At 37.6% G+C, this 13,443-nt stretch overlaps 1 protein-coding gene across 3 annotated transcripts in view; it reads left to right on the forward strand.

Moving 5' to 3' along the window:
- LOC127505263 (kelch domain-containing protein 8B-like) overlaps positions 1 to 8,896 on the forward strand; it is a 123,549-nt gene extending 114,653 nt beyond the window's left edge. For all 3 annotated transcript variants that reach the window (XM_051880703.1, XM_051880702.1, XM_051880704.1), the window contains one exon: positions 1,533 to 8,896. In XM_051880703.1, coding sequence (XP_051736663.1) covers positions 1,533 to 1,729 — 197 coding nt within the window. In that variant the 3' untranslated portion in view covers positions 1,730 to 8,896. The remainder of the gene's footprint in view (positions 1 to 1,532) is intronic.
- Positions 8,897 to 13,443: the final 4,547 nt, after the last annotated feature.

Below are 13,443 nucleotides of genomic sequence, written 5' to 3' on the forward strand. Positions count from 1 at the left end.
CTGTTCAAACCTGTTTTAGTCCCAAAACCCACCAGGTGGCAAGTGCTTCATCTGCGAGAAACATCCGCAGTGTGTGTGTGCTGTGAGAGTGAGAGCGCTGTGGATGCTGTATGCTAATGTGGAGAGGGTGTTGTGTTGATTGAATGGCAGGAGAGGCTGTCTAATGTGCGTTGCTTTCTGCACAACTGCTTGTGAATCCAACTCATAGGCAGCTCACACTGAAATATTCAATACTAAATGTGGAAACTCTTCTTTTAGGCTTTGATATGTGGACTTGGAGACTTGTTTAGAGTGTTTGACTAACTTTTAGTACTGGACAAGCAGTTTTCTGTCCTGTGTATTTCTTTGTGAATCAGGAAGTTTGGGAGGGAAATATTGAAGGGTTCATTCCCCTCTCACGACCCCCCCCCCCCTCCTTTTTTTTAAATAGCCAATAGTTTGCATCAAAGCCGTGGATTATGCTTTGCTACTTGCTAGTTGATTTTAGGTGGTGTTGGGGGAGGAGCTTCTCATTCTAGAGAGCATCTGATTGGACAAAAATCTGTGTAGTGCAGGATGAGTCATCAACATTTTTAGTGCATTTTCTCAAAAGAAAGCTGCTAAAAGTTTTTGTTTAAATATAAAATATAATATATAATAATATAACTACAAAAAATTATATTACATTTTTCTGAAATTAAGCAATTGGCTTTTATTATTGACTTAACTAAAGCCACACAAACCATTTAGTATAGGGAACATATATAAACTATTAACTACAACTTTTCCCTCAATAAACTCCTAATTTACTGCTTATTAATAGTTAGTAAGGTAGTTGTTAAGTTTAGGTATTGGGTAGGATTAATAATGTAGAATATGGTCATGCAGAATAAGGCATTAATATGTGCTTAATAAGTACTAATAAATAGCCAATATTCTAGTAATATGCATGCTAATAAGCAACTAGTTAAAAGACCCTAAAATAAAGTGTTACCAAATGTTTATATATATACATATATATAAATATGTAATCAGTGGCGTGCGGTCCATATAAGATGCGAATGCTCTGCATACCCATGCCATTCTTGGACTCGACTAATATTAACATTATAAATTACTATTAAATCCCTTGTTTGAGGTGTACCATAAAGCCTACATGATTGGAAATTCGTATGTAACTGTCCGTAATTTATTTCTTTACCAAACGACGGTAATTGTCTTTAAATCTGCCAGTTACGGAGACTTCCGGGTAAGCTGATCTACAGCGCTTTTGTTATGGAACGTCATCATTGTCCTGCATTCCTATTGGTTTGCTGGTCTATGGGAGTTTTCATGGCAGGATAAGCTGTGAGCAGACCGCTCGCCCAATAGGACAAATGAGCTGCTGCCAGATCTCAATCGCCGAAAATCACATTGTATTTGATTGTTTGTGAATAAATGTTATTTATTCAAAGTAAGCAATTTATTTTATATCAAAGTAAGCCATTGTTAAAAAAAAAATTATGTTTGTGAATTGCGACAATGATTTGTTCTGTTGTATTGTGTGCTTTCAGGTAACCAGCCGTCCCCGCTGGCGTCAGTGGAGAGTTATAACCAGCTGAAGAGGAGATGGGAACCCGTGGCCCCGTTACCCAGCCCTCGCTGCTCCTGTGCCTCCATTCAGACCCCCAACATGCTGTTCCTCATCGGAGGGGTGTCCCAAGGTCCCAGCAATGCTGTGGAAGCCCTCTGTTTGAAAGAGACCGTCTGACACACACATACACACACACACTAATGGACAACTATAACAAATCCTCACATGCTGTACTTTCCAGAGTGTAGGCTCTGCAAACACACACACACATACTGACGTCAAGTTGACGCGTGTGTCTCTGACAAATATTCACAGACTTTCCCCTCAGAGGACGCATCAGCTTTATACTTTGAATAGTGGAGACAATCTACTGGAGCTTGGACAGCGTTCCACACCTCTGGACAAAAGAGTTTTGGACTGGAGATCTAAGACAAGCAAAAAATACACAAGTATATTAATTAATTGAACAATATTCATATATATATATATATATATATATATATATTAATATATTGTTATAATAAATATATATCATATTTATTAACATATAGAATAACAAAAAACAAATATATATAGATATAGATATATATAGATGTGCAGACCTATACAGACAGGCACACGCAACAGTCCAGGCGCCTTTGAACTGTACAGCATTTTCAGTATAAAAGCAGGGTAATTTTCTGGCAAACTAAAGAGGAACTTAGGGCCATATCCACCACGCTGCCACAGCACCCGTCTGAGGTAGCATGTTTAGCACTTTTTGTACTATTGACAAACAGAGAATCTTCTGCGCGAGACTTCAGAAGTGGGAGGCGGATGCGTGTACGTGTGTGTTTTTGTACCTTCACAGCCATGAACGTGTGAAATAGAGCATTGTTATGAGTGGAAAGAGCAACTTATAATGGCAAATCACTGATGCCTCACTGTAGCATGAGACAGGGGAGAAGGATGACAATGTGGTTAATCTTGCTGGTTAATTAAAGGAATGTTCCGGGTTCAAAACAGCTTAAGCTTGAGAGTATTTGTGACATACTGTTGATTAGCACATACAATAATTTTCATGTGTCCATCAGTTAGTAAAAACAAGCAAATGTGTTTACAGTAAGCCGTGTATCCACCAAAGCTGTTTTTTTCCAGCGGCTAGCACACTTATCCAATTGTTTTCAATGGGAGCGGCGCATTTTCTTAAACGCCAGGAGCGGAGGCGCTGAGCGCTCGGCGTTTTTTACTAGTCGCCTCGAGTTGAGAGAAGAACGTTCAACTTTGAGTAAAACGCTGCGCACCTCATCACTGTCACTTTTTAGTCAGCCGTCCAATCAGAATAGAGAAGGGGCGGGACAAATAACGAACTCTGACCAACTGTCACAACATTCTTGCTGTACAACGACGTTAACAAGCAGAGAACGGAAAAACATACAGACGTGGACAAAATTGTTAGTACCCTTGATAAATATGATTAAAGATGACTGTAAAAATAAATCTGCATTATTTATCCTTTTGATCTTTAATTCATAAAATTAGCAAAAATCTAACCTTTCATTGAAGGAAAAGAATTCAAAGTGGGGGGAATTTCACATTATGAAATGAATGTTTTTCTCCAAAACACACTGGCCACAATTATTGGCACCCTTTTATTCAATACTTTTTGCAACCTCCTTTTGCCAAGATAACAGCTCTGAGTCTTCACCTATAATGCCTGATGAGTTTGGAGAACACCTGACAAGAGATCAGAGACCATTTCTTCATGCGGAATCTCTCCAGATCCTTCAGATTCCCAGCTCCATGTTGGTGCTTGTTCTCTTCAGTTCACTCCACTCATTTTCTTTAGGGCTCAGGTCAGGGGACTGGGACGGCCATGGCAGAAGCTTCATTTTGTGCTCAGTGACACATTTTTGTGTTTGTTTTGGATCATTGTCCTGATGGAAGATCCAGCCACGGCCCATTATTGGATTTCTAGCAGAAGTGGTCAGGTTTAGATCTTTTTAATCTGTTGGTATTTGATAGAATTCATGATACCATATATCTGAACAAGATGTCCAGGACCTCTGGCACAAAAATAATTAAAGATCCAGCAGTATATTTAACTGTGGACATGGGGTACTTTTTATCCATGTGTGCACCAAACCCATCTGGTGGGTTTGCTGCCAAAAATCTCTTTTTTTTTTAGTTTCATCTGACCATAGAAGCCGGACTCGTTTGAAGTTCCAGTCGTGTCTGACAACTGAATATGCTGGAGATTGTTTCTGGATGAGAGCAGAGGATTTTTCTTGAAACCCTCCCGAACAACTTGTGGGGATGTAGGTGCTGTTTGATCTTTTTTTTTTTTTTTTTTGTCTTTCTGAGACTGAAGATTAAACTAATCTCTGCAATTCTCCAGCTGTGATCCTTGGAGAGTCTTTGGCCACTCAGATAACAATAATTGTGGCCAACGTGTTTTGGAGAAAAACATTTATTTCATAATGTGATTTTCCCCCCACTTTCAATTCTTTTCCTTCAATGAAATTTTTGCTAATTTTATAAATTAAAGATCAAAAGGATAAATAATGCAGATTTATTTTTACAGTCATCTTTGATCATATTTATCAAGGGTACCAACAATTTTGTCCACGTCTGTACATAGCAAATACTCTACATTGTGTCGACATTTTTAGTCTGAAGCAAATTATCTGCGAAATCGGTTAGCAACAAAGCATCTCAACTGAAAAAAAACAACAATAAAACGCTGCGCTGCCGCTCTCAAGTGCTCACAGATAGGCGTTTTCAGCAGAGCGTCTAGCATTTTTAGCCAGCTTTGGTGGACACACGAACTAATGCTCTTATAATTTTGTAGGTATATTGGGCAAATTTAAACATTTTGTAAATTATTTAAAGACTTATTCCTGTGATGGCAAAGCTGAATTTTCAGCATCATTAACATTACTCCAGTCTTCAGTGTCACATGATCCTTCAGAAATCATTCTAATATGCTGATTTGCATTTTCGAAAGTCCTTCGAGGTTCGAAAATGCCGGCGTAGTGTAAATGACAGGCGTAACCGTGGCAAAACTTATACGTTTTAAAACAAAGACGCACTAGTGTAAACAGGGCCATAGTATGGGTACGTCTGATTTTTAGAACACCAGCCATGCCGGAATTTGAAAAATTCGATATAAAGTTTTTTAGACTTATGTTAGCATATATTGTGGTTAATTTTTATGGTTATACTTTTGAAACTGTCTCTTTTAATAGTCATCCAGACTGATCACTGTAAGTGCATTACTGTAAACATGTATCATATTTGTTTGTACTAGCTGATGCACTTGTTTTCTTGGTTAAGTAAACTTGTATTGAATACAGAACATTCTTTTAATACCAGTGAAGTTTGGAGAGAGGGAAAGTCTGATAGTGTTCCTTTTTCTGGAGTGAGCTGTATGCGGAAAACCTTGACACTAAAATATTCGACACTCAGCACGTTAAACACACAGGAAATGTGTTCGGCGATCAAGTTCACATGCAGTGATATTCATATTTAATTAAAAGCTTTTTCTTCAGGGTAAGAGCTAATTAAATCTAGTCAAAGTAGTTGCAATTCAAGGCTCACATTAACCGTTTCTGAGTGACCCATTTACAGGACGAGAGATGAACGCTCTCAGGAGACGTGGAGGAGGACAGAGGGCTCACTTCCTGTAATTTGTGATGAGATAAAACCCTTGACGTAGACCTCATATGCCTCATTTTCAGTTCACTGGTGCCCTGTGAGGGTCTTGTATTGCCCCCACTGATGATTTGACATGGGTATCGGGTCACTGAGCTCACTTTCAACAGAAATCATATATGTCAGGAATTCACATTGCTTAGGGTGGATGCACTAAATTCAGGTGCATCTTCACTAGGAGAGGTCAGTATGGGTTTGATTTATCTGGTCTGTGCGTGTTTGTATAAATATGTGCACCCACACACCGATTATCATCTGATCTCAGATGGTTTGCTGACCTGTTGTTATTGGGTGATATGATGCCTGAGGGCACAATAAGACATTCATACATATTCATACTGACCGTTGTTTTGAGTGCAAATGGCTGTTTGTGTGGGGGGGTTTTTTTGGGATAAATAAAGGGATAGTTCACCGAAAAATGAAAATTTTGTCATCATGTCTCACCCTCAAGTAGTTCCAAACAAAGGAAGATACATGTGACCCTGGACCACAAAACCAGTCATAAGTCACACAGGTATATTTGTAGCAATAGCCAACAATACATTGTATGGGTCAAAATTATAAATTTTTCTTTTATGCCAAAAATCATTAGGATATTAAGTAAAGATCATGTTCCATGAAGATATTTTATACATTTCCTACCATAAATATATCAAAAATGTATTTTTGTGAGTGGATATGCCTTGCTAAGGACTTCATTTGGACAACTTTAAAGGCGATTTTCTCAATATTTAGATTTTTTTGCTCCCTCGCATTCCAGATTTTCAAATAGTTGTATCTCGGCCAAATATTGTCCTGTTCTAACAAACCATACATCAATAGAAGGCTTATTTATTCAGCTTTCAGATTATATATAAATCTTAATTTCAAAAAATTGACCCTTATGACTGGTTTTTGTGGTCCAGGGTCACATATTTGGAAGAATGTCAGTAACCAAACAGATCTCGCCCCCCATTTACTACCATAGTAGGAAAAATAAGTACAATGGTAGTCAATGGGGGGAGAGATCTGCTTGGTTACCGACATTCTTCCAAATATCTTTGTGTTCAGCAGAACAAAGAAATTCATACAGGTTTGGAACTACTTGAGGGTGAGTAAATGATGACAAAATTTTCATTTTGGTGGGGAACTATCGCTTTAAGTACTGAATGTCAGTTTGGTTTACATTCAACATTAAAATGCCTCGTAGAAACCTAAGAATCAAAAGAACAACACATTCAATCCACATACTTGTTTTAGATTTATGCCTCCCCAATGACTGTAATGATGTGCTGGCTGACGGCGGTCTTGTGCATCATTTCACAGTGGAAACTACAAATAGATGGATATTTATGCCTGTACGAAGCCATGACAGTCATCCTGCTCACAGACAACAGAGGACTGGAAGATGTGTGACAACGTCAGAAGATGAGCTTAGAGAGTTTTATTTGAATTTTAATTCGGCCTCATTAATGTAGGCTCTACTGCAGGCTAACTCAGATGGCGAATTCATTTTTACTTTGCTTTATATGAGGTTAAATGTCACAGCGGTTCAAATCTGAAACACCCTCCAGCACGGCAGAAGACGACAATGTGTGAATAGATGATCTAAGGGAAAGAGATAATGCCAAGAGAAATATACCTCTATTTTTTCTTGTCTACGAATTCTGCAACAAGACACATGACACATTTTTCGTTTTCACTCGAGTCTCGTTTCTGCTGCCTCTAAGAAATGGGAACGCTGAACGTCTTTACTTATGAGAAAACGTCTCGAGATGTTAAACAGCTCTGGTGAATGAGGGGCTTCAGTGGGTGAAGTAAGCTTATATTTTCATATCTAGAGGTGCGAAATGTTTTACTCGAGTTTATTTCAGAGGTGTCGTTCAGACCTCTCCACAGTGCTTTAAATTACTTTAGGGAATTCAAATCATTGGACTCTGGGCTTTTTTTATTATACAAACATGTTCGAATGCATTTCGTCTTTTACCCTTATTTGTATGTAAATCACTTTGGAGTAAACGCTGTGTATGATCACCTAAACTCTTAAGTAGCAATTGTTTTGCAGTGATTTTTCATGTTTCTCCATGTTCTGAATATTCTCTGTGGTGGGTTGTTAAAATAATGCAGTTCTTCAGTGTTTCGTGGGTTAACATGTTTGTTTTGTTGATTTGTGAGGTGACAGGTTGTCATGTTGATTTATAATCTGAGGAGCTGTAGAGATGGTCTGTTGTTTCAATATGATGTTGTGCCGTCATATAGTGGTGTACTAGTGGTAGCTGATGGCCTCTGACAGTCTTCAATATGCAGTGCCGATATTCTGGGCGTATTTCAGCTTCTGACTCATAATCTCCATAAGAAATCAATCAAAATCCACATTATTTCACTGCATAATCTCTAATCTAGACTGATAAGTCTTGGTTTTAGCCCTGAGCAGAAAATGCAATTTTAGTTCATGTTTTTCCACATCTGAAATATTGCCATGGAAGATCGTTTCACACTGAGGTAGATGAGCAGAGACACACGGACGGCCCAGGGGAACTCACAGTGTCCCATGAGATTACACTGCACCCATCCACACAGCGAAAGCTGTTTTACCCTCTAGCGTACTGTTGTCGACCACGCACTGATTCAACCTCTGTTGTTACACTTTGAAAAACAGGTAACTGTTATCCACGTTTATTCTGTGAAGAACTATGGGACAGTAGAATTGATGCTGTATGAGCACTGTAGGCATGAACCTGTGTGAGATGGGACAAGATTTATTCATAACTAGGCTGTTTATTGAAGCTTTATATAAAACTGCTAACATTCGAGTCTCATTTACATGTCTTAGAGGGATAGTTCAACCAAAAAAAGAAAATTCTCTCATTTACCCTGATGTTATCTGGATGGCTTAGTTTATTCTGTGGAACAGAACTGTTTTTGTCTGTACAATGGGGTCCAAAAGTTGAATTGTTTTAAAACTCAAGAGTGAACATTTTTTCAAAATATCTTTATTTCATGTTCCACAGAACAAAGTTGTACAGATTTGGAATGGCATAAGGGTGAGTAAATGATGACACAATTTTCATTTTTGGGTGAACTATTTTGTTAAAGGTGCTGTACTGTAAGTGCTAGTGTTCCAGTATTTTGCTAATTTCAACCACACAATCTGTTGAAAATCCTCTACCGTTCAAAGCCATGAACGTACAAAGTGATTGGCAGAGTCTAACTGGATAAAATAGCGCAGGACACCCCCTTAATTTTTTTTTTTTTTTTTTTTTTTCTGTCACAGAGACAGGTGTGAAATCTCAGGACACCTATTTCAGTGATATCTGTCAGATTATAGTTACATTTTCAGGTGTGGTATTCCCAAAATTGCTTACAGCACCTTTAATGTTGTCATCAGAATGAAGAATAGTTTGAAAGCAATATATAAAATGCACAGATTATCAGTGAAATCTCTGGCACTGGTTAAAGCCCCCATTGTATGTTAGCTGAGATTTGAGCTGCATATCACACTTCACTTGAAACTTAATAGATGGGTTGACATGGTTTGGATTTATATCTGAATTGTGTTGAATCGTGTTGACACACAATTGCGAGTCCAGTTCAGTAGTTCAGTGCCTATATATGTGAGGTAGTGCCTCTACTGCGATTTCTGTAATAAACTCTTTGAACATTTCTATGTGATCCTGTGTGGTTCAATGTCTCTTCCTTGAAGTTTAACGTAAGGTGCTGTTCACGTAAACATCACATCCATTTGATTTTCCCGGCAAAAATATGCCGAGTCCTTCACATAAAATTCAGTCTTTCATAGGAAGTTGGGGAAGGTCTTGTTTTTTAAGTTTCATTACAAGCTGTTCACACATTGGCAATGAATAAGAGATTAATACATTAAAATTCTTACATATTGCCCATTTAAAATCTTGTCGCTAAAAAAAAAAAAATTACTTTTGAAAGTAATGTGTTACAATATTGCTTTAGTCCCTAAAAAAAAGTAACATTACTTTTCTTAAAAAGAAACTAAGTAATGTATTACTAACTTTTTTTCACCTGGGTTCTATTTTGGCAAATGTAAAAGGCCCTTTCACACCAAAAGTGTAATGAATAAGCCTCAGGCTGAAGGAAATGCACATTCACGCCTGTACAGTAGAGGGCGCAGCTCAAAAAAACCTTTCAGTTGTGCTGCTATTCTGGAAGAATATGGGGTTATGCGCAATCTAACTTAGATGGATATTCGTAACCGTATTCGTAAAACAAATCAGATCGCTTCCGGTTTAGGTCTTTTGTATGTGCTTCATGAAAAATTAGCTGTTTTATTCAAGAAAACTTAAAAGGAGCGAGCAAAGATGAGCATAACTGATGTCCCCCGCATATGCAGATTTATATTTGAAAGCTTTTTAAATTTTTATTCTTCACACTAACGTTTAGATTTTTAAAAGAATAAAACACTTATAAGAATGTGAACTAGGTAGTTTCGCTGATTACCTTAAAAAGTCCATAGACATGCCGTCAGTTCATACTTCTGTTAACACTTCCTCTGACAAGCGGATGCAATGAGACTAGTTTTCCGGTTTGGTCATGTGACATTCGACATATACCCTATAGACCTTATGTAGCCCCGCCCCTTTTCAGCGCTGCGCTCGTTGTCTTTTGTCTTCCGGTTTGTGTTTCCACAGCGAACTTACTTATTTATGAATGAACTGCTCGTTTAAAAATCTTCCCGGTCGACTGACATTTGTTAAGACATCTGCTTTAAACTTTACAATGCTCACGATAACTTTCATTAACTCTACAACAAGTAAATCCACTTCACCAGCTAATTATTCTTTGACAGCGATGCCATAGAAATATACAGAGCTACCGCGAAAACGGAAGTTCAAAGACAATATTATAAAGATGGCGGCGCGCTTGTTTCTCTGGCGCATAAGGTCTATAGGACGCAGGAGAAGAAAAGAATAAAAAAAAAACCGTGATGTTTATCTAAAGTCATTTTTGCGTATTATTAGTATGGTTGAATCATCGAATGACTGCTGCAAAGACATTGGTTAATAAAGTGAGATTAAACACATAATGTATATTTTTGTAATTTAACATATTATTGTAGGTTACTACAATAAGCATCATGTTTACACAGCGTACACAACTCCTTTGCATCTTACTGCCGATTTCGCTCAACATGGAGACAAGAGAGGTGTCTCTTTTTCAATACATGGGAAAACTTGCAAAGACGTAGTTGAAAGTCTAGCGCATGTTTACATAAAAATAGTAATTAAAAACGGCTCAGTGTAACGAAAAATTGCGTTCTGTGTGAACCGGTCCAAGTGAATTGTGATTTATATTTTCTTTATTGACTGGTTTCCAAGATAAACGATAAAAGATAAACGAATTATCCCAAAAAGTCACCACCATTTATTTTGGATGAAGTAGGCTAGCCTATACAACCAGAGCATCTTCAAATGCCACTAAAAACTCTTGGCAAGACGGAGATTAAAGATGTCTTGTTTCTGGCTACGCCTGTTGCTGTTGATTTACGACTTTGTGGTCTGGCAGCTGTCTAATGACACTGATCTTGTGTTTTTCCCCACCTCATATATTTTTTTGTAGCCTACTATTAAAAAATAACTAATCCATTTATTTCAAACAGGCTGCACAAATAATTAGATGAAGGACGTGACCAAATAATTCATTCATTTGCATTAAAAAATAATTAACAGTAAACAGTAAAGTGCTTAAATAAGCCTTTGAATCTCTGCTCAGGTGACTGCTGATACCCTAATTAAACAGCAGCAGCCAGTACTTATCCTAATTTCTGATTTTTAATTTCCCCGCAGTGTGTATGTGCTGTGGATCATTATTACTCATTTTGATTAAAGGAGCGAGATGTAGGCTACCGTCAGAAATATTACTCTCGGTTCCCTGCTGTGTTTTGGGCGAGGGGCGTGTGGAGGTGGGTGGGATGAGAGACAGAGGAAATATTTATTCACTGCCCTGGCAACTGGATCAGACATTAATCTCAATTCAGGGCCATGAATAACTTTCTTCTCCGTGTCTTTTTTTGATTGCATAATGTTGACACCCGCGGTCGGTACGCTGACTAACGCCGAGAGATGTGTCATTCTGAGGTACTTTTACATTAGTAATCGCATTAAATAAATATTTTAAATCCTCACAAGACTATTTGACTTTAAGGCCTTTAATCCGAGCAATTATAAACTATATTTTGTGTGTAAATCAATTACCAGTCCACTATGTATTCAATGTGTTTTAAAAGAAATATGCTAAAAAACAAAAAACTGATCAACCAAGCAATCACCGTGAAACTGTAGCCTTTGTAACACTGACACCCAGGGGCATCTGTTAGTATTTTTTTGTAAATTGAAACTTCAGAATAAACTTTGTTTAAATTTTAGTTACATTTGTGCTTTCTCCTCTTGTCCATATTAATGATTTGCAGGCTATATTTGTGTCATGATAACTGATTTAGTGTCATATCAGATTAGACTATAGTGATGAATAATTTTATATAATAATCATAAAAATCAGCACAGCAGTTTAATAAAACTAAAGATATTAAAATCCAGGTATGACTTGTAATTGTAATTAAACACATTCAAAGTGAACTCACTCAGTGCTTATTTCTCCATTAGTCAGTCCTGATTACTGTCTCATTTGGAGTTGTTATGACTCTACAACTACTAAATCGTTTTCCGATCTAATTGATTTTAAAGGCATTTTAATAACACTGGCAAAGATTTGTCATCTGGTGCATGGCACAAAAGAAAAATACAAGTAAGCTATGAGTGAAATGAATAGTAGAAAAGGTTTTTAGGCTTAAATATTATTTGCATTTTTAAATATGTGTTGTGTACATGTTCTCCATATTTGTTATTGTATTCTGTATTAATCCAATGGGATTATTATTTTATTGTGCAATGAGTGGCCTGGATATCTCTAGGCCAGAGGAGCTTATCCTCATCAAGTATGTAGTCAGCACTTTGGAAAAGGTCTTTAAAGTTCACGGACTGACAAAACACAGACCTTATGTAGCCTACTTGCACTTGAACACACACTGACCGTCTTTGACGAGTATGTTGACATGCAGGTGTGTGTATGAACAGTACAATGCATCAAAGCATTGTGAAGATTGTAAGACGGGTACTTCTCCCCTGCATACTGTATATAACAAGATTATTATAGTGAAATCATACCATCAGTGTGCTGCTTTGCATATATATCACTTATAAAAGTTAGTTAAAAGGTTAGTTCCTGTCCTCGATTCTGATTGGTCAATAGCTGTGTTTTATTCACAATAAAACACGGCTATGACCGCTTTACCCAACGGTTCTGTGTATCACTACACAACACCCTTAGCAACCACTCTTAGCAACATAAACTGTTTGTTCTCAATTGATATTGTTCATTGAAGCTTACTGTATTATGTAGAGAAGTATTGTGAGAAAAAGATCGAGTGAGCGAGTTTATTACCTGCATTCAGATTTAGCATTTTCCTTCAGGTCAGTCCTGTTCATAATAAAATTATCTTGTCTTTTTAACAGTTAAGGGGTTTTCCCGTGACTGACAGCGCTAGTCAAAGCATTTGTCAGTTGCGTCTTGTTCCGTGTTCACAACAATTCAGTCTTTTCAATGTAAAAGTCTTCGCTACTGACTGACACACTCATAAAGTCTTTGCCGCCATCTAATGGCGTAATAATGTAACTTCTGTTGCTGTTCACGGTCAGGGACTATTTTTTCCGACACTTAGTGAAGGTTTACTTCATGAAAGTTGCATTGATACATGTTTTTGGCTTTAATATTTGAATTGTGTGGTAACCGTGTTATAAAAGCAATAAGGTACTCAAGGCTAGTGCTGTATCATGAATAAGTCACAGCTGAAAGGGTTGCAGGCACACCGCGAAACACCCTTCAGCCGTGACTTATTCACAATACAGCACAGCCTTGAGTACCTTATTGCTTACGTATATAATCCGGTGTGTGTGTGTGTGTGTGTGTGTGTGTGTGTGTGTGTGTGTATGTGCAAGTGTGCGTGTGTGAAGAACATTTTAATAATCCAAGGAATTTTTTCCACTATAAAAAACCTTTTGCGCAATGGAAAGTTTCCATGGATGTTGAAGGTTCCAGATACCAATGAAGAACCTTTATTTTTAAGAGTGTAACCATTTTGATTTTAGTTTTCACTGTGGTCTGAAGTGGTACGTGTCCAGACAAAGTGCACC

Source organism: Ctenopharyngodon idella, chromosome 22 (assembly GCF_019924925.1).
Source record: "Ctenopharyngodon idella isolate HZGC_01 chromosome 22, HZGC01, whole genome shotgun sequence".
NCBI lineage: Eukaryota > Metazoa > Chordata > Actinopteri > Cypriniformes > Xenocyprididae > Ctenopharyngodon > Ctenopharyngodon idella.